Source organism: Oncorhynchus kisutch, linkage group LG28, assembly GCF_002021735.2.
Source record: "Oncorhynchus kisutch isolate 150728-3 linkage group LG28, Okis_V2, whole genome shotgun sequence".
NCBI classification, from domain to species: domain Eukaryota; kingdom Metazoa; phylum Chordata; class Actinopteri; order Salmoniformes; family Salmonidae; genus Oncorhynchus; species Oncorhynchus kisutch.
The window spans coordinates 25195905-25218406 of NC_034201.2; the positions used below are offsets into that span (position 1 = coordinate 25195905).

The 22502-nt window shown below is 40.2% G+C and overlaps 1 protein-coding gene across 3 annotated transcripts in view; it reads left to right on the top strand.

Annotated features, from left to right (window-relative positions):
- The first annotated feature begins 5981 nt into the window (after positions 1 to 5981).
- The window catches only part of LOC109872440 (homeobox protein cut-like 1), a 214550-nt gene continuing 198029 nt past the window's right edge, over positions 5982 to 22502 (top strand). For all 3 annotated transcript variants that reach the window (XM_031807406.1, XM_031807408.1, XM_031807407.1), the window contains exon 1: positions 5982 to 6062. In XM_031807406.1, the coding sequence (XP_031663266.1) occupies positions 6000 to 6062 (63 nt within the window). In that variant the 5' untranslated portion in view covers positions 5982 to 5999. The remainder of the gene's footprint in view (positions 6063 to 22502) is intronic.

Below are 22502 nucleotides of genomic sequence, written 5' to 3' on the forward strand. Positions count from 1 at the left end.
CAAGCTCAAGTGCTTTCAGCACATTTTCTCCAGGATTTGTCTTTGATTAATGTAATTTCTCCTCTTCAAAGACAATATACATTTGTTCAACATTTCTACAAAAGTCTAGCATAATTGAGACTCATCTTTTCTCCATTCAGAACTGTAACTTATAGCCGAAACTATTTTTTTCTCTATTTAGTTACTAATAGTTGTCCAATTTAGTCTCATTACGAGTTGAGCATTTCATTGGAATAAGTCCTCTTAAACAGAGAGTGAGAGGAGGTGATGTGAGATACAGATGCGAGTGTAATAGCTAGCTACAGTTAAGTCGGAAGTTTACATACACTTAGGTTGGAGTCATTCAAACTCATTCTTCAACCACTCCACACATTTCTTGTTTACAAACTATAGTTTTGACAAGTCGGTTAGGACATCTACTTTGTGAATGACACAAGTAAATATTCCAACAATTGTTAACAGACAGAATATTTCACTTATAATTCACTATATCACAATTCCAGTGGGTCACAAGTTTACATACACTAAGTTGACAGTGCCTTTCAACAACTTGGAAAATTCCCGAAAATTATGTCATGGATTTAGAAGCTTCTGATAGGCTAATTGACATAATTTGAGACAATTGGAGGTGTGCCTGTGGATGTATTTTAAAACCTACATTCAAACTCAGTGGCTCTTTGCTTGACATCATGGGAAAATCAAAAAGAATCAGCCAAGACCTCAGGAAAAAATTTTGAGAAATGTCTGGTCTGATGAAACAAAAATAGAACTGTTTGGCCATAATGACTATCGTTATGTTTGGAGGGAAAAGGGGGAGGCTTGCAAGCCAAAGAACACCATCCCAACCGTGAAGCACGGGGGTAGCAGCATCATGTTGTGGGGGTGCTTTGCTGCAGAAGGGACTGATGCACTTCACACACATAATGAGGAAGGACAATTATCTGGATATATTGAAGCAACATCTCAAGGCATCAGTCAAGAAGTTAAAGGTTGGTCGCAAATGGGTCTTCCAAATGGACAATGACCCCAAGCATACTTCCAAAGTTGTGGCAAAATGGCTTAAGGACAACAAAATCAAGGTATTGGAGTGGTCATCACAAATCCCTGATCTCAATCCTATAGAAAATCTGTGGGCAGAACTGAAAAAGCATGTGCAAGCAAGGAGGCCTACAAACCTGACTCAGTTACACCAGCTCCTTCAGGAGGAATGGGACAGAATTCACCCAACTTATTGGAGGAAGCTTGTGGAAGGCTACCCGAAACGTTTGACCCAAGTTGAACAATTTAAAGGCAATGCTACCAAATACTAATTGAGTGTATGTAAACTTCTGACCCACTGGGAATGTGATGAAAGAAATAAAAGCTGTGGTGAAATAAATAAAATCTCTCTCTCTATTATTCTGACATTTCACATTCATAAAATAAAGTGGTGATCCTAACTGACCCTAAGACAGGGAATTTTTACTCTGGTTAAATTTCAGGAATTGTGAAAAACTGAGTTTAAATATATTTGGCTGAGGTGTATGTAAACTTCCGACTTCAACTGTATATATTATTCATGATTATGATTAGGTCATTGTGTGTTCATGTCATGTGTCTGTCTATATGTCAACCTATCTGTCTGTACTGTACGTATAGTGCATTCGGAAAGTACTCAGACCCCTTTCCTTTTCCGCATTTTGTTACAATGGTGTGTTATTCTAAAACGGATAAACATATAGGCATAGATATAGCCATCAATCTACGCACAATATCCCATAATGACAAAGTGAAAACAGGTTATTAGAAATGTTTGCTAATTTATTAAAAATAAAACATGTAAATACCTTCTTTACATAAGTATTCAGACCCTTTACTATGAGATTCGAAATTGAGCTCAGGTGCATCCTGTATCCACTGATCTTTTTGTTATGTTTCTAAAACTTGATTGGAGTCCATCTGTGGTAAATTCAATTGATTGGACATGATTTGGAAAGGTACACCTCTGTCTATATAAGGTCTCACAGATGACAGTGCATGTCCGAGAAAGAACCAAGCCATGAGGTTTGAAGGAATATTCCGTAGAGCTCCGAGACAGGATTGTGTCGAGGCACAGATTTGGGGAAGGGTACCAAACAATTTATGCAGCATTGAAGGTCCCCAATAACACAGTGGCCTCCATCATTCTTAAATGGAAGAAGTTTGGAACCACCAAGACTCTTCCTAGAGTTGGCCGCCAGGCCAAACTGAGCAATCGGGGGAGAAGAGCCTTGGTCAGGGAGGTGACCAAGAACCCGATGGTCACTATGACAGAGCTCCAGAGTTCCTCTGTGGAGATGGGAGAACCTTTAATAACGACAACCATTTCTGCAGCACTCCACCAAACAGACCTTTATGGTAGAGTGGCCAGACGGAAGCCACTCCTCAGTAAAAGGAACATGTCAGCCCAATTGGAGTTTGCCGAAAGGCACTTAAAGTACTCTCACATCATGAGAAACAATATTCTCTGGTCTGTTGAAACCAAGATTGAACTCTTTGGCCTGAATGCCAAGCGTCACGTCTGGATTAAACCTGGCACCATCCCTACAGTGAAGAATGGTGGTGGCAGCATCACGCTGTGGGGATGTTTTTCAGTGGCAGGGACTGGGAGACTAGTCAGGATGGAGGGAAAGATGAACAGAGCAAAGTACAAATCTGCTCCAGAGCGCTCAGGACCTCAGACTGGGGGCGAAGGTTCACCTTCCAACGGGACAACAACCTTAAGCACACAGCCAAGACAACACAGGAGTGACTTCGGGACAAGTCTCTGAATGTCCTTACATGACCCAGCCAGGGCCTGAAATTGAACCCAATCAAAACATCTCTGAAGAGACCTGAAAATAGCAGTGTAGCGACGCTCCCCATCCAACCTGATAGAGCTTGAGAGGATATGCAGAGAAGAATGGAAGAAACTCACAAAATACAGGTGTGCCAAGCTTGTAGCGTCATACCCAAAAAGACATGAGGTTGTTATCACTGCCAAAGGTGCTTCAACAAAGTACTGAGCAAAGGATCTGAATACTTGTGTAAATGTGATATTTCAGTTTTTTTTTTTATAAATTAGCAAACATTTCTAAAAAACTGTTTTTGCTTTGTCATTATGGGGTATTGTGTGTAGATTGATGAGCGAAGAAAAAAAAGATTTACTCCATTTTAGAAAAAGGCTGTAACGAAACAAAATGTGGAAAAAGTCAAGAGGTCTAAATACTTTCCGAAGGCACTTTATGAGTGTTTGTGTGCCTTTGTATGTTCTCCTATACTCTAATAATTTAATTGAAAATGTTCTAGACCACTACCTGTGCCTGGGAGGGTTCTAGTGGGGGAAAGTGCACGACTAAACAGACACAGTGAGATAATACTGACAGGGTCTCTCTCTCTCTCTCTCACGGTAATGATACCCTTGGCTGCAATGGAAAAGGGCATGCTGGCCTGTCTTTCAGGTTTGATTTCTAATCATTGTGCAGCCCACCCAGCCCAAGCATTAACTGAGGGAAAATGTATGTGGGTGAATGAGGGAAAAGTCACTCATAAACGGAAAGTGCATCCATGAATAAGTTGACGGGGGTTTTAGGAGGGATTGTAGGAGGTTTGTACTCACTATGAATAAATGGCAGCCCGCTCCTATGGTTGACTTAGTATTTAGTAGTGTTCTAAATGTATTGAATTTGAAATGAGGTAGTCTAAGATAACTTGTTTCAGTACATCAGTTTGTTGGCTGTATAAATTGGTAGCCTCTATATGTTCTCAAGCAGGCCATTTTGTGGTTTAATAGAATCCACAGATGTTTCACCTAAAAGCATTAATTTACTCTTTGCTTCTTAGAATGATTCATTAGATAACGTAATGTCTGTTTGGGGGTGTGATTCTAAAATCCGTACGTTTACGAGAACAGACTAGTTTGGTGCACTAGGTCTTATGGGGGGAGGATCTTAAATACATGTATGGTTACATGTATCAAATGACAGGGTCGAACAAGTATGCATTTCCTTCTCCTCAAGTGGGCTTGCATGCGGTGCCATGGGATTTTGATAAATGCTAAATGTGTCTGGTGTTTCTCTTTACTTTTCAACAAGTTATTCTGCCACTAATGAGCCAAAGAACTTTAAGAGCCAGGAATTTTCAACGGGAGCAATTGTGGCTGGGTGAAACAGCCTCTGATTCTATGGTAACTTAGAAAGGCTATACTGTTTTCTTCAAATGCAATAGAATGGAACATTTTCAGATTGTCATGGAAATAAACATTCTTGTACAATGATATACAAATAGTCTGGAAAATGGTTGCTTCTAAGACAGCTAATGTATAATTTTGTACTGTGCAGGGTTCAACAAAAGTGCAAAATGCAAATTTAAGTTGAACTTCATATTATATAAATATATGTATATTATATAAATAACCTTTATCAGCATAACACATTTTTTGAACAGTCTGTGACTACGGAAAAGATATATATATAAAAAGATAACACTACATTCAGGCCTGCTGTATTAAGGCAAATAAATAATGATGTCAATAGTATGTGTGCAGGAGTGAACAATACTTGGCTTTATAATCACTGTGATTACATGATTATTTTTTATTGGGGACTTTAAAATAATTAAAACTGACATCAAGCAATATTCAAGTTCTTAAATGTGTTAAAAGTTTACATGAGTTATTTGACCTTAATATATACATTTTCTCTATTATAAACAAAAACAAATACACCAAAGTTGTGATTAAATTCTTCAAGTTTACTTTAGGCTATTTTAGATCTGTAAAATCTGAGAAAAGGTGTTGGTGAATAGTTTTTAAAGTCAAAAGAAGGACACTTTACAATCGAACATAGCATAATGTATATAGCACAACATTGAAACCTATAGATTCAAGCAGGTTGCTCGTATTCCTATTTCAGACCTAGAGGGGCGCTGTTGTCCCAAATTCAAGTTCAAATTCAAGCACACATTGCTGAGACGGCTGAAGAATTAATAAACATTAGTCCATGAACATATAGTAATGTTTTTACAATGCAAACTATACATTGCAATTACTACATTTATTTAAAAGATTTCAAGTAAAACATTCTGTGCAGGAATGAATTTACAATAAAATAGGTCTAACCCCCTTATCAGTGTTTATTTATTTTTTTAACTACAGAGTTTTATCATGATTAATTTGAATCCTTTCTAATATCAAAGTTAACAACCTCAATATAACGAGATCAAACTATAGAGACCTAAATAAAATGCATTTGATCAGACACTGCTTCCTTTTTTATCAACAAATATCCCCACTATAAAACTACCAATCAATTGATTGGTGGTGGCTTGTTCAAGTAAGAACACTTCAATAAGGCGTTTGTTTATACGTTTAAATTGACAAAAGGCGTTTATACGTTTTAATTAGTTTGTTTTCACTTGAAAGAGAACAACAGTTCACAAAATAATTGTTTGACTTAAAAGATGGCTGCCACAAAGACCTAGTAACATGACTAGTGTAAAAACGAACTATTATAGAATGATAATCTTAATCCACAATCATTAATTGCATTTGAGCATTGATGAATAGATTACACAAAGAAATTACAGAAACAATAGCCTAAATGTAAAACATGAGTAACTACATTTGGCATGCATTTTCTAATGTATAGTAGGCAATATGAAATAGCAATATTGGCAATAACAGGTCGAAAAAAGAATAAGCAGTCCAAAATGCACTCGACAACAAATCTTACTGCATCTTTCACGATCTACGTGGAAGATCCATCCCGTGTTTTAGCTGTTAAAGAAATTGCCAACTCCCATTCAATAATTCTATTCCGTGGCCCTATTCAATATTACAGGTTCCTGTTCAATAACTCCATTCCGCGCACATGTTCAATAAGCGATGGCCCTGTTCAATTGCTCCGCTCCGTGTTTTGCGCGCGCTCCCCCTCCTTTCTACTGAACTCCAGCCCCTCGCGCTCTCTCTATCAGCCTCTCACTCAGTCTCAATATGTCTCAAGATGGCGGCCAATGCGGGATCGATGTTTCAATATTGGAAGCGCTTAGATTTACAGCAGCTGCAGGTCAGCCTTTTTCCTTCAAGTTTCTCTGCTTTCTTGAAGCCTTATGTGTGGAAACCCGTTGTCGAGTTGTGGCTTCGCTCTTGAGCCCCTCTTTGCCGGTGTTTGTGGCCGCTTTTGGAGCTCTCTTCTCCCATTGATTAAAGCGGCTCTCTCGTTGATCGGAAATTGATCCTCTTTGTTCAATTCCCATCGATCAGACATCATGGCCGAGGGGAAGCGGTCACTATGGCAATTCGGGGACCGAAAGCGATTCACCACTCATGGAAGACTATTCTAGTGCAAAACTGGCAACTTAACACTTTTGAGAGGATGTATTTGATGTTCTTGATGCGATTTGTTTGAATAATTTTGTTAAAGAAAATAAGTGCGTTTGTTGTCTAGAGCTCTCGCGGGTGGCGCTGTGGTGCTGAAACGAGTTGGGTGCAGAAGAGTTAGGTGACTTATTTATGTTATCTTAAATGTTTTACACGGGGAAATATTGCTTTTGAAGAAGAAATATACGAAATGCTTTGACAATATGCTTTTCATAATAGCTGTTTATAGTTATTATATTCGAGAAAAGCCTCTTGCGAAGTCTCTTGCCCAGTGTGACCTCTTTATTTAGGGAAGTGTTTTGTAGACAACTAGCTATTTTAATAATATGAAAACAGTTAGCCAATGTCTAGTTTCCGCATAGTTTGTCGTGGTAGTGTTCATCTGTTGAAAAATAAGTGTTATAGATAGGAAGTCCAGTGAACTTGTGATTTCTACTCTTTATGCGTAGCCATAGGCTATCCTGTAGACATGGATTTGCTTACCCAAATTCAAATGTGCGTGTTTTTAATCTGAAATTGTTTAGCCTACCATTGAGGTAACAACCAAGTTGTATGCTTTATTTCGTTTGAATTGTGCGCTCAATAGATTTTAAACGAGTGCACGAGCCACTTTTGCTTTCATGATTTGCTATGTTTATCTGTTTTTACAATTGAAAGTTATATATCGACATAGGCTGCAGTTTAAATTAAGCACGTAGCCTACACAAACATGATACATCGCTTCTTTAAATTGATTTCAACAGGTTCAAGTTATCTAAGACTGAATTTGAATTGATTCTTGAATAATCGACAGTAGCAACTTGAGTGGTTTTTGCATAATGGGCAAATGTAATTGGTTTAGTGTTTGAAATAGCCTAATCTCTAAATATGTTATTCCAAATGAAAATTGCTTGGTGGGTGCGAATGACAATCAATAGTCTCATGGAATTTAGGTGTTATTGGACGAATCATAATGAATGTGATTCGATAACGTTTGCAAATATATTCGTTTTCATGAAGGATACTCGATGTGTATGTCACATTTAAACAAACCCCTACTACCAATCACACCATACTTATTTATGTAGGTAGTATAGATAAACATTTGAAATCAATAGCCTATTGGGTTACTTTTTTTCTTTCTTTTTTTTCTGATTTCTAAATGTCAATGAACCTAGTAGCTTACTAAAAGCAAATTAAACTCACATTTCTTGGATTTGTAGTCTTTGCATGGATTTTACATACGAAAGTAATGTTTTTCAAATGAATAGGGGTCGTAATATCGATATAGGTGGCCCCTAGGCTACTATCAAAGGAATGCGCTTGAAATGTACACGTCACTCTGAGTCTCACAGGTTTTGCATATCATGTCAGGAGGGGGAATGGGACAATGCGTGTATTTTCAAGGGACAATATTTCCATCCCAAGATTAATTCAATTATAAAAAATGTGCCGGAAATGTTATTCTTATTCATCCCTATGCCGTTTATTCTCGACCATTGTTTTCCTTGCCACCGAGTGTCCGCCATAGCCAAGCTCTGCTGCGGCCAGGGAACAGGTTGATCTCACAATCAATCACAGGAATGTGTTTCCTCAGCTATTGTGCCCGGTGCGACATTTGCCATCGCCTTTTGAAATAATTGTATTTGTTTGCAAAGACAATATGGGTGTATTTGACTGCTATGCTCCTATACTGTTCTTTCCCCATCGGAATTTGTTCTCGCTGTTTTGGATTCAACCGATTCATGGATTTTTGGGAGGAATATTTTCACGTAGCCTAAGCTATTGTGCCTTTCTCGCAAAAAAATATTTTTCCGTCTGATTTAAAACAAAGAAATGTAGAACATGTTGACGCTTTTATGACTGATTTATGATTCTCACGCGAGGTGCGCTTTTGGCGCCCAGAATATAATGCCTGATATTGTACCCACAGTAACCCCTCTGATAATTGATAGAAGCACATTGTGCTGTTTGCCTTATTAATCTATAGGCTGCAGTGTTATTGTGTATGTCTTTATTTAAACGGTTAAAGCTTTGTGCATTCCATTTAGTCTAACAATAGTCAACATTGATTACATTTAATTTATTCATTGTTAAGTTCATATGACTTTGCCTCCACTGTTATCTAAATATAATGCAATTTTGTAATAGGCCTACTTTACTTGCATTTGTTGGAAGGTCATAACCCAGATAAATTTAATTCTGAAACGAAATATATTCTCAAGTTCAGCTATAATGACATGTGCTTAATGTTTATAGCTTAAGTAATACATATTTTGGCACAGATACCTTGCATTATTTAGGCTATTTTGTTATACTCTCTCACACAGAATGTTTTGGGGGGGTATTTTGTATTTGTTTAGAAAGAGTGAACCATTAATCTAGTCAGAAATATTAACTGCTATTATCAATCATTCTAAACAAAAGGCTTAGTCATCTGGCTGCCCCCCCCCCCCCTGCCCCCACGCACACACTGAGTGTAAATTGAGTCTTGAAAGCCATATAGTTCTCACAAAGTATGCATAAAGAAAGGTTGTGTTAAGAGCCCTGCAATAATCATGGTAAGACCCATCTGATGATATTAGTCATGACAGCTGAAGAGGAACTAGGCAAAGTCCTGTCTGGAGGATCAGACCAGACAGCAGGGAGGACACTGAAGATTCCACCTCCATTATTGATGACTACATATTTACTTTGCTGCGGTACTGCCACCAGTGAGTCTTTCTGACAGGATATGCTCAGGCGCTGCAATATGGCCTTTTCATCACAAGCCGACACAGACTCTTTTAATTGGACTCACAGAATAAAGAGTCACTACTGATACATGTTACAAGTGATAAACCAGTACATTGTTTCGGTTTTCTGGCCTTTTCATATTGCTGCATTCCACATTGGAAAGACATTAAGCTTCAAGACAAACCTTAAATGGCTGGGCAGAAATAGGATTTCTGTATCGGGGCCACTATCCCAAACAAGGGAACTACTGCTTTCCACTAAGGGATTACCTGGGAAGTGCATCAGATAATGTGAATCCAAGATGTTGTGGTAAACCCAATGGGGATTTTCTTTTTTACCAACATACATTCTAAAGTGGCTTATTTCCAACTGAAACTATAGGCCTATGTCTGAAGCTTGTCAGAGTTTTGCAGGCATTGAATGGGTTACAAGGATATGAATGTTTTTTGACAAGCTGTTCAGGTACTTTCATGCAATCCGGTCGGAAAGACTACCTACTGCACATTTTTTTGTGCTCAATGCTTAACTCAGCACAGGTGGAACCAATGCATTGACAAATGCTTCTCCCACTTCACTATCATTATACCCTCTGTTTCATGTCCTGGATATTATGTCATTAATCAAATAAACAGGGAAACTAGGATATAGGATGCTCACACTACAGATAGTGCATGTGCAAAGATCAGAGTTAGGGGCTAAGGATTTGAAGGAAATTACCACACACACAAACTACCCCCACAAGTCTCTCAGATAAAAATATCATATAAAATAATGTTTTATTGCCACAAACACCAGATATCTGTGAAATGTGTTTTTTTTAAACCAGGTTAGCCATAGTAGTACGGTGCCCCTGGAGCAAGTTGGGTTTAAGTGTCTTGCTCGAGGGCACATTGACAGATTTTTCACCTTTGTTAGCTTGGTTATTCGAACCACCAGCGACCTTTCGGTTACTGGCCCAACTGCTACGCTATCTGCTGCAATGTGGTGACTTTCAATATTTCCCTGCTCATCTCAGACAGACAGCCCACAGGAGCTTGCATCTCTGCTGTCGGCCCTTTGATGAAGCTCGGAATAAAAGGGTTTCTTGTCAGGGCATTTTTTGAGACATGTTCTCTACACTGCTTACAGTAGGCAGCTCAGTGTGAAACTTTGAAACAGCACCATTACGGGGCTGCCTTTGTAGTTGAAAGGGCGCCCACAGTTTTGTATTCAGGCCCTCGCTCTCCTGATTTTAAGTTTGATTTGGCTGTTTACATTCCGTGTGGCCTAAAAGCTGCCTCTGTCCCACCATGTGCCAATCACATTTCTCATGTGAGCTCTCAGACAGGGTCACTTCAGAAGGCCTGCTCTCCTCGGTGCCTGATTGTCAGTCTGATCTTCATAAGCCACTTTGTTCATAACCCTCCCCATGTATTGACACATGGTAATATTATGATTTTTTTCATGGCTTTTATCTGCCAAATGTCGCAGATCTGTTTTTGATCCTAGTGCTTTATAAAAATGATCCATCTGAGACACGAGGCGTAAAGTTTGTTTATTTTTCCACAACGTTGTTTTCAACTTAAATTTCTGCTATAATATGAACATTTTCTGTTATTAGTTTCCCAGAATTAATAAATGTTTCTAACTATTTAGGCAGACTGTAAGGTCTTTATGTTGAATGAGCTGTATTATCTACACTGACTATAAAAAAACATTTAGAACACCTGCTCTTTCCATGACTTACTGACCAGGTGAAAGCTATGATCCCTTATTGATGTCACTTGTTAAATCCACTTCAATCAGTGTAGATGAAGGGGAGGACACAGGTTAAAGAAGGATTTTTAAGCCTTGGGACATGGATTGTGTATGTGTGCCATTCAGAGGGTGAATGTGCAAGACAATATATTGAAGTGTCTTTGAATGGAGTAGGGTATTAGGTGCCAGGCACCGGTTTGTGTCAAGAACTGCAATGCTGCTGGGTTTTTCACGCTCAACAGTTTCCCATGTGTATCAAGAATGGTCCACTACCCAAAGGACATCCAGCTAACTTGACACAACTGTGGGAAGCATTGGAGTCAATATGGGCCAGCATCCCTGTGGAATGCTTTTGACACCTTGTAGAATCCATGCCCAGATGAATTGAGGCTGTTCTGTGGGAAAAAGGGGTGCAACTCAATATTAGGAATGTGTTCCTAATGTTTTGCACACTCAGTGTATATTTATATTCCAGACTCTGACATTGCTCATTCTGAAATGTCTTGATTTCATTCATTTTATTTTGGCAAATTTGTGTGTATTGTTCGGTATTACGGCACTCTTGGAGCTAGAAAAATAAGCATTTTGCTGCACCTGCGATAACATCTTCAAAATGTGAGTACGCAACCAATACAATTTGCAGCAAACTGATTGGTCAGCTGTTAAAGCCAGAAAAGCATTAGGTGTTCCTAATGTTTGGTATACTCAGTATATTGGTAAATTGGGCCTACATTTAAATTATATGGAGAGCATGGTTGGAGTGTCTGGTTTACATTTGCAGTAGCTAGCAAAGTGTTTGTTTCTGTACAGAGATGTTTGCTTGAGAGAATAAGCTTATCTGGTACAGTACTCTTGCACTTAGACCAGCCTCTGAGCTTATTTTTCTTAGACGTCCATTACCAAATAGGTTCTCAGTCATTTCAAAGGGTCCCTTGGCGGAGGGCGGCACCTCAGCATACCACCTGTGTTGATTCCGCATACTTGTAAGGTGTCCAAATGCAGGTAAAATGCTGTTCTCAGAGGCATTCGGGCCTGTGTGTGGTCCTGCATTTTACACGTCAACATATGGAGATCAGTGAAGGAAGCAATGTCGCCCATGGCCGCGCCATGGAGATTTGAGCTCCCCTGCGCCCTTAACTTGTGCTGGCCTGCCGTTGGCTGTAAGCATATCAGTTTGATATTTATGATGTGGCAGACACAGGCAGGGCTTTGGCTCACCTGTGTTATTTTTAACCCTCTGTTGTCACAGACTTGCCAAAGACATGGGTGTGTCTTTTCGAGTTATGCTCCACGAGAAGAATTTGATGGAAGGATTATTTTCACTGAGCTCTTCAACAGACCAGACTATTGACCTACGTATTCATTTAAAGATCAAATCAAATTGTATTTGTCACATGCTTCGTAAACAACAGGTGTAGACTAACAGCTCGCGGCTGGGTTTATCTTTGTAATCTGTGATAGTTTACAAGCCCTGCTACATCCGATGAGCTTCAGAGCCGGCGTAGTGGGATTCGATCTTAGTCCTGTATTGACGCATTGCCTGTTTGATGGCTGGTCGGAGGTCGTAGCGGGATTTCTTATAAGCGTCCGGATTAGTGTGCCGCTCCTTGAAAGCAGCAGTTCTAGCCTTTAACTCCTTGCAAATATTGCCTGTAATCCATTGCTTCTGGTTTGGATATGTACGTATGGTCACTGTGGGGACGATGTCATCGAAGCACTTATTAATGAATTTGTTACTGATGTGGTAAAGTCCTCAATGCCACCTGATGAATCCCAGAATGTATTCCAGTCTGTGTTAGCGAAACCGTCCTGTAGTCTAGTGTCCGCTTCATCGGACCGCTTTTTTATTGACTGTGTCACTGTGTCACTGGTACTTCCTCTGAGTTTTGCATGTAATCGCCCTCCATTTGGTCAGATTTGCCAAATGGAGGGCGAGGGAGAAAAGTCATATTAGAGATTGCGCACCAGCTGTTGTTAAGAAAGAGATACACACCTACCCCCTTGACCTTACCCGAGGCTGCTAATCAATAGAAAAAAACAGGTAGATGTACATTGAGCGTGCAAAACATTAAGGACACCTTAATAATATTGAGTTTGTCATGGCATGGACTCTACAAGGTGTTGAAAGTGTTCCACAGGGATGCTGGCCAATGTTGACTGCAATGCTTCCCACAGATGTGTCAAGTTGGCTGGATGTCCTTTGGGTGGTGGACAGTTCTTGATACACACGGGAAACTGTTGAGCGTGAAAAAAAAACAGCAGTGTTGCAGTTCTACCATACCACGTTCAAAGGCACTTACATCTATTGTCTTGCCCATTCACCCTCTGAATGGCACACATGCACAATCCATGTCTCAATTGTCTCAAATCTTAAAAATCCTTCTTTAACCTGTCTCCTCCCCTTAATCTACTCTGATTTTGAAGTGAATTTAACAAGTGACATCAATAAGGGATCATAGCTTTCACCTGGTCAGTCTGTTATGGAAAGAGTACGTGTTCATAATGTTCTCTACACTCAGTGTAAATTGTCCATGCCGTTGTTCAGCCATGACTCCGAGAAACATAGGCTATTACAGTTCTTCAGGCCCCGTTGAAAGGATAGTCTTGAACAATAGCAGTGCTATTACATACAAAAAGGCCAGTAGAACGGAGGGTAGAGACGGTTTATTTACTCGCCAACGTAGTTTCGTCAGGGTGCCAGCACGTCGGCCTCTCTTACACTCTTCCTTTTCTGAGTTGGGGATTAAGGCCTGGTCTGGGGTGAGCAGTATGTCCTGCGCCGCAGACTCGTTGAAGTAGAAATCTTAATCCAAATTGAGGTTAGTGATTGATCGCTGTTCTGATGTCCAGAAGCTCTTTTCAGTCATAGCAAACAATGGCAGAAACATTATGTAAAAAAATCTGCGGAAAACCCCCCACAAATAGCAGAATTGATCAGGATCCTGTAAAACAACAGCTATCCATTGCAGTGCTATTACATACAAAAAGGTGCATACAAGAAAGATCCACTCTCAAGTTTCTATGAAGTTATTAAATCTAAGTCAGTGAGAGCTCTATGTTCTCTGGTCTCTCAGATCACATGTTTGTACAGCAGGATTTTAGATGCACAGGCACCTGAGTATGAATCATCCATGCTAAAACAGACAAGTTCCTGACTAGTTCTGCCACATGTCAGTGAAAAAGCTGGAGCCTGCACTCAGGACTAAATTTAGAAAACTCCTTAATACAGAAATTAAAGGAGAACTGTGCCTCAGTGCTCTGCTCTCCCCCCATCGATTTCCCCAGTCAGATCCACGCCACTTCAAACTCCAACAAGCTTGTAAACAAGACACAAAACAAGAGAGACATTTGCATGTCCCCCTTCCAAATTTAGCCCAAGCGTCTTTGCCTTTTTCCCTGGGAGTTCGTAATTGCAATGGAAAGCTTGATATTCATGCGTTTTCACATAGCATTTGGGACCCGCAGTATTTTGTGGACCACATTCTTTGAGGCAACAATCTTCAGTCCCTATCAGTCTGTCATAGTGTGAGCTGTGCAGAATGCTGGAACCCCTTGTCTCACTGCACAGTTAAATGCTGTAAGATGTACACAGCGTAACTTCTGTCCACTATCTTTTTTTATCCCTCTGTGTGAAATAAGACTAGTCAGACATACCTGTAAAAGCTCAGAAGGAATCCATCGTCTGTGGTAATTTTCATGATGCAGAGAATTAAACATTTTTTGGGAAGAAATTTGCACTGCAACTGGATTAACAAATCAATTGAAATGTACTTGCCTGGCCATAGTTTTTGTTCTGTAGCGAGCTGTGCTCGGCAATCAGTGGTTTATCTCCGCTGTCAGACAAATAGGTCCAGACAGAGTAATCACAAGGGGCTCTTTCCTGACTAGAGATGCAATGTGAGCAATCAAGAAACTCTTCAGACTAACTTTTATTAACTGAATAATCTCAGTTCGCAGTTAGGAGTGTGTCTCTTAAATTGGGATGCTACACTACTCAATGAATTAATGTTCTATTCCAAAGTGTTTAAAAATATGTTGATTACAGTACAGTGTTCTTTAATGGTGGAAGGGGCTCAGATGCAAATGGCTAGATGAGCTCTGTGGCTCTGGGAATGAGGAGAGGGATCAGGCCCAGAGCCAGTTCATACTATCCTCTACATTACCTCACTATGTCTGCCCCATCCCTCGCTCCACTGTATCTCTCTCTCTCTCTCTCTCTCTCTGGGAGCTGGGGTTTCATGGGGGCCCCCTTTGCCTCACACAGTTTTATAGAAACCCTGACGCCAAATACATAATTTGCCTGGAATGTGCTGTCCATTTCAGCCGGGAAGGGTGGGTGGGTTAGATGGAGAGATCCAGGGAATTGGCCCCTCCTCACTCGCTTCCCTCTGCCCACTGGCTCTAACGTAAAGGCTACGCTGCAGAGCATGCCCATGCACTGTGACTGCATCCTGCCTCCATTCACTATTCAGTCTAACTTTTTCATTTACTATGGACTTTTTTTGACACTTTTTTCAGCTTCACAAACTATTGTCTGGCACCCACAGTCTCTCTTTTACTGTTTGAGAACTCTGGCAGAAAAATAGATCAATACTGAGAGTAAGTGGAGGAACATTATCACGGGATGTAGTGGAGCTTGAATAAAGCATTTTAAGCTGCTTGTTGACATGTGTATCCATTATGAGTCTGGCATACAGGCACATCACGGAAGAGACACTTGTGTGTAAAGGCTTGAAGACAAACTCATACAGCTTGCCCCATTTGATCATTTTTATCTAGTCTACTCAGCGGAATTTCAGATTGTGGACAGTGTTTGTTTCATTGTGTTCACCCTGAATGTGAGTGTGTACTCCAGGGGCTGAGCTATGATGTCTGTGCGATGCTACAGCTAATAGACTTCTATCACCAAGGCCATGTTGTCCCCATTTAACGCAGGTACATTTAGGCCTAGACTATACAAGAATGACGTGAGTCTGCAACTGCTTTGACAACCTCTTGTATTATATCACACCATGAAAGAGATGTTTCTATCGCCAGGGTTAAACATATTCCACAGTAAAACTTCTGAGGAGATGTTAATATCGACCTTTTGACGGGTCTTTTTGTTTCCAGTTTAGACGGCTTTGAAGCGACAGCACTTCAAGACCATTTTTTGCTACGATCTGATCCACTGAATTCACACGCAGAGAGAAAGTAAAAAGGACTACTGAGACTTTGGCTCGCTCACACTCTGGTCAAGATTGTAAATGTAAGGCAACGTAAAATGGCTCGTAAGAGAGTCTGAAAAGCATCAGTGCCTAAATTTGAAGGGGGGGGGGGGTCGCTGCGAAAGGAAGCGAAAAAAAGTAGAGCAGCAATTTATCTGCTTCTGTGCAGAAACATCTGGAAACAGTTTGGAGGGAATCTGAAGTACTTGGGAATTAAGAGCTATGGGAAAGAAATCGTCCCCCCTTGTTTTCCAGAGCGAGATAGGACAGGAGGTTACAATCTGGCTTTGCAGGTCGTTGATGATAAAACGGGTAGCCTACTTCAATGTGAGATATTATTCCTCTTTGAAAACACGGTCATTTTCAGACCTGTGTCGTTTTGTCTGACACAATTGCATGTCTATCATATTTTTACTCTGAAATAAGCAACTTAAAGATAAGTAGACAACTGTGTAAATCACTATAGGCTTATTTGTGCCATTTCCATTTCTGTTCTCACTATATAACATGGTGACCTATTTATTTACTCAGGGATTTGTTGCAGTCATTCTGCAACCATTCTTATTATATTTAGGCAAAGTGTAACTGTTGCGATAATGTAAACATTTATTTGTTCACAGGAAACTTGCTGGTTGAACAGACATGCTTTTATTGCCTTCTATGGTCAACTGTACAGCATCCATACCTGCTCCATGGCCATGTTGTAACACGTCACTTCCTGCTGAACGTGGAACGAGGAAGAGCTCAGTTTTGTTGTTTTGAAAGTGTATTGGAAAGTTATTAGTAGCTAACTTTTTAATTTGGGTCTCGCGACGCAGTTAGTGTCAGTTGCTGGAATGCTAGTCTCTGTCCAGTGATCCTGCCGACTAAGGACGGGTCTGAGGAGCTATTTGGCATTGCAGCTAGCCTAGCTGCTGGGCTAGCTGCATCAAATCAAATTAGATTAGTCACATGCGTCGAATACGACAGGTGTAGACCTTACAGTGAAATGCTTACTTACAAGCCCTTAACCAACAATGAGGTTTTAAGAAGGAAAAGTATTTACTAAAATATACTGAAGAATAAATAATAACAACAATTGAAAAATAGCAAATAACTAAGGAGCAACAAAAAAATCACAGTAGCGTGGCTATATACAGGAGGTAGTGGTACGGAGTCAATGTGCGGGGGCACCGGTTAGTCGAGGTAATTGTGGTAATATGTATGTACATGTAGGTAGAGGTAATGTGACTATGCATGGTTAATAAACAGAGATTAGCAGCATTGTAAAATGGGGGTGGGGGGGCAATGCAAATAGTCTGGGTAGCCATTTGATTAGCTGTTCAGGAGTCCTATGGCTTGGGGGTAGAAGCTGTTAAGAAGCCTTTGGACCCAGACTTGGCTTTTCGGTACTGCTTGCAATTTTTTGGGCCTTCCTCTGACACTGCCTGGTATAGAGGTCCTGGATGGCAGGAAGCTTGGCCCCAGTGATGTACTGGGCCGTACACACTACCCCCTGTAGTGTCTTGCGGTCGGAGGCCGAGCAGATGCCATACCAGGCAGTGATGCAACCAGTGAGGATGCTCTCAATGGTGCAGCTGTATACATTTTTGAGCATCTGAGGACACATGCCAAATGGGTCGCCTGAGGTGGAATAGGCGTTGTCTTGGCCTCTTCACGACTGTCTTGGTGTGTTTGGACCATAATAATTAATTGGTGACGTGGACACCAAGGAACTTGAAGCTCTCAACCTGCTCCGTTACAGCCCTGTCGATGAGAATGGGGGCGTGCTCGGTCCTTCTTTTCCTGTAGTCAACAATCATCTCCTTTGTCTTGCTCACATTGAGGGAGAGGTTATTATCCTGGCGCTACACTGCCAGGTCTCTAACCATCTCCCTATAGGCTGTCTCATCGTTGTCGGTGTTCAGGCCTACCACTGTTGTGTTGTCGGCAAACTTAATGATGGTGTTGGTTGTGCTTGGGCATGCAGTCATTGGTGAACAGGGAGTACAAGAGGGGACTGAGCACGCACCCCTGACCCCCCCCCCGTGTTGAGGATCAGCGTGGCAGATGTTTTGTTACCTGCTAGCATATCAAGCTAGCAGGGTTTTCTTGAAGACTTGAACGTAGCCCGTGACACAGTTAGCCACTGTGGCTGGGACCGCGGATTGTCCCTGCTGTTTGTTATTTTCAATCTTCCCTGTGACCTGCCCTGTCTGGAACTGCAAGGAGTAACAGCGTAACCTACATTGCTAGCTACCATGACAAAGACCAAAGCCGGTGGGAGTACTGTTGAGGACAGTGGTGTCTCTCTATCACATGTGAAGGATATTTTTAAATGAACAAAAATAGTTCCACAAGCAGTTGTTACAACAACAATATATTTTTTTTGTCCAAATACTGGTGGATTCAACTAATAAAATAATGGGCAAACTTAGGCAGGAAATATCAACAATAAACAGTGAGCCATCGTATTCATGCATAAAAAACAATAATGATTGAAAAGCATTGCAATTTGTACATTTTGTGAAGTTAGTGTGGGAGAGGTGGAAAAATGATTGTTATCGTTCAATAATGACAAACCTGGCATTGACAACTTCGATGGAAAGCTGCTGAGAATGGTAGCTGACTATAGCCATTCCTATCTGTCATATTTTCTTTTATCTGAGCCTAGAGGAAAGTCTTTGTTCTCAGGCCTGAAGGGAAGCCAAAGTAATTCCGCTACCCAAGAGTGGTAAAGCGGCCTTTACTGGTTCGAACAGCTTAGCAAACCGTTGGATTTTTTTGGGGACCAAATACAATGCTATTTCTCTGTAAACAAATTAGCAACAGACTTTCAGCATGCTTATAGAGAAGGGCACTCAACATGTACTGCACTGTCACAAATTACTGATGATTGGTTGAAAGAAATTGATAATAAGAAGATTGTGGGAGCTGTACTGTTAGATTTCAGTGCAACCTTTGATATTATTGACCATAACCTCTTATGGTCAATATGTTATGTGTTATGGCTTTTCAACCTCAGCTCTGAATCCACAATATGGCAATCTATCTAATAGAACTCAATGGGTTTTCTTTAATGGAAGCTTCTCTAATGTCAAACATGTAAAGTGTGGTGTACCGCAGGCCAGCTGTCTAGGCCCTCTACTCTTTGCTATTTTTACCAATGACCTGGCAATGGAACTAAACAAAGCATGTGTGTCCATGTATGCTAATGATTCAACCATATACACATCAGCAACCACAGCTAATAAATTCACTGAAACTCTTAACAAATAGGTGCAGTCTGTTTTGGAATGGGTGCCAGTAATAAACTGGTCCTGAGCATCTCTAAAACTAAGAGCATTGTATTTGGTACAAGTCATTGGCTAAGCTCTAGACCTTAGCTGAATCTGGAAATGAATGGTGTGGCTGTTGAACAAGTTGAGGCTAAATTACTGTCATGGTCAAAACGTATAGATTCAATGGTCGTAAAGATGGGGCGATGTCTGTCCATAATAAAGAGATGCAGATTTTTAATACCACACTCCAAAAAGCAAATTCTGCAGGCTCTAGTTTTGTCTAATCTTGATTATTCTCCAGTGGTGTGGTCCTGGGCTGCAAGGAAAGACATAAAGCTGCAGCTGGCCCAGAACAGAGCGGCACATCTTGCTCTTCATTGTAATCAGAGGGCTGATCTAAATACTATGCATGCCAGTCTCTCTTGGCTAAGAGTTGAGTGTGCATCACTTCTTATTTTTAAAACAAACATGATTGTTTGCATTGTCAACTTACACACAGCTCTGACAAACACCAATTTACCCCACCAGACATGCCACCATGGGTCTTTTCACAGTCCACAAATCCAGAACAAATTCAATCAAGTGTACAATATTATATAGAGACATTATTGCATGGAACTGCTCAAATAAACAGCAGTCTGGTTGGGAAAAAAACAGATAAAGCAACTCCTCACAGCACCTCTCCCCTATTTGACCAAGATAGTTTGTGTTTATGTATTGATATGTAGGCTACTTGTGCCTTTAAAAAAAATGTTTTTATGTAATTCTGTCCTTGAGCTGTTTTTGTCTATTAATGTTCTGTATTATGTCATGTTTTGTGTTGATCCCAGGAAGAGTAGCGGCTGCTGTTGGGGATCCCAATAAAGTACCAAATACCAAATAGCAAAGCCTCCAGTAGACGGCCTGCTCAGTAAACCTAGCTTTACCACAGCAATTTAGAGCAGATATTTTCAAGAAGCACAAACACAGATCAAAGCCAGCTACAAAGCCAGTAACTTTCCCGCTCATGAAACTAATGAGCTGCAACTTTCTGAATTTCACATCGCTTTCTCATCTTGTCCAATACCCCTGTGCCTCCATGGATAAGTGATCTTGTCAGTGGCTAAAATGCAGTCTTAAAGGACAATTCCACCACTTTATAACCCCCCCCCAAAAAATATATCAACGTTTATTTTATATGCAAGTACACCGATTTGCAGGCGTTATCTCAGATGCAGCGAAATGCTTATGTTTCTAGCTCCAACATTGCAGTATTATCTAGAATGTAGGCCTTCCTGTTACACCTGACCCTTGTTACATGTATCCCTGTCTTCCCTATGCATTCGCTAACATGCTTATTCCATGCTGCTGCTAAAAACTCAGGTTTTAAAATTGTGCATTTTAGGCTACAAATAATTGTAACAGCAGTCACGTTCGTCTGGTTAGTTAGTTAGTTTGTTTTAGTGTATTTCGTGTTTTATTCCGTCTTTCATTAAATCATACATTCACACCACGTTGCACTTTGGTCCGCTTCTTACGACGATCGTGACGGTAATTAACAATTGAACAGGTTTACTATTCTACTATGGGGTTTTCCGACTTTGATTTAGCTTACTTTTGTTTTGAAATGTGGACAACAATTTTCCATTTAGATAATTCAAATAACCAAAGCAGGTACTGGGTCTCAAATTCGCCTTGTTCTCATTTGAGTCATAGGTGCCGGGTCTCTTTAACCACTGAGAACAAGCAATGTCAGAGTCCGGAATAAATATATATATATATATATATATATATATATATATATATATATATATATATATATATATATATATATATACACACACATACACATACACACACATACACATACACACACATACACATACACATACACATACACATACACATACACATACACATACACATACACATACACATACACATACACATACACATACACATACACATACACATACACACACACAGTACCAGTCAAAAGTCTGGACACACCTACTCATTCCAGTTTCTTTTCACTATTATGATACAATGTAGAAAATAGTAAAGACAAAAACTATGAAATAACACATATGGAATTATGTAGTAACCAAAAACAATATATATTTAATAGTTGAGTCTTTAAAGTAGCCACCCTTTCCCTTGATGACAACTTTTCACACTCTTGGCATTCTCTGTCTTCTGTCTGGACACTCTACCATAAAGGCCTAATTGGTGGAATGCTGCAGACATGGTTGTCCTTCTGGAAGTTTCTCCCATCTCCACAGAGGAACTCTGGAGCTCTGTCAGAGTGACCATTGGTTCTTGGTCACGTACCTGACCAAGGCCATTGTCCCCCGATTGCTCAGCTTGGCCTGGCGGCCAGCTCTAGCAAGAGTCTTGGTGGTTCCAAACTTCTTCCATTTAATAATAATGGAGGCCACCATGTTCTTGGGGAACTTCAATGCTCATACTTTGTTTGGTACCCTTCCCCAGAGTTGTGCCTCGACACAATCCTGTCTCTGAGCGCTACTAACAATTCCTTCAACCTCTTGGCTTGGTTTTTGCTCTGACATGCACTGTCAACTGTGGGACCTTTATATAGACAGGCGTGTTCCTTTCCAAATCGTGTCCAATCAATTGAATTTACTACAGGATGATCAATGGAAACAGGATGCACCTGAGTTCAATTTCGAGTCTCATAGCAAAGGGTCGGAATACTTATGTAAATACGGTATCTTAAAAAAAAATATATATATATATATATATTATACATGTGCAAAAATTTCTGAACCTGTTTTCACTTTGTAATTATGTGGTATTGTGTGTAGATTGATGAGGAATAAACATTTAGTTACTCCATTTTAGAATAAGGCTGTAACATAAGAAATTGTGTAAAAAGTTAAGGGTTCTGAATACTTTCCGAATGCACTGTATGAATAGAACAGGTGTGTACAGGTGTAGTTCTATAGGATGAGCCATGACTATAATACAGTAAATACATATACAATAGGTAAAACGGTATGTAAACATTATTAACGTGACCAGTGTTCAATGACTCTATATACATAGGGCAGCAGGCTGGAGTACCGGGTGAGAGCCGGCTACTGACAGTGTCCTGAGGTTCGATTTGAGATGTCAGCTACACTTGTATAACTAAATAGCTAGCTACTAGCTAGATAAATTTCTCTCACAATTATAAAGCCAACAAAATGTTAACAAAAACAGAATATT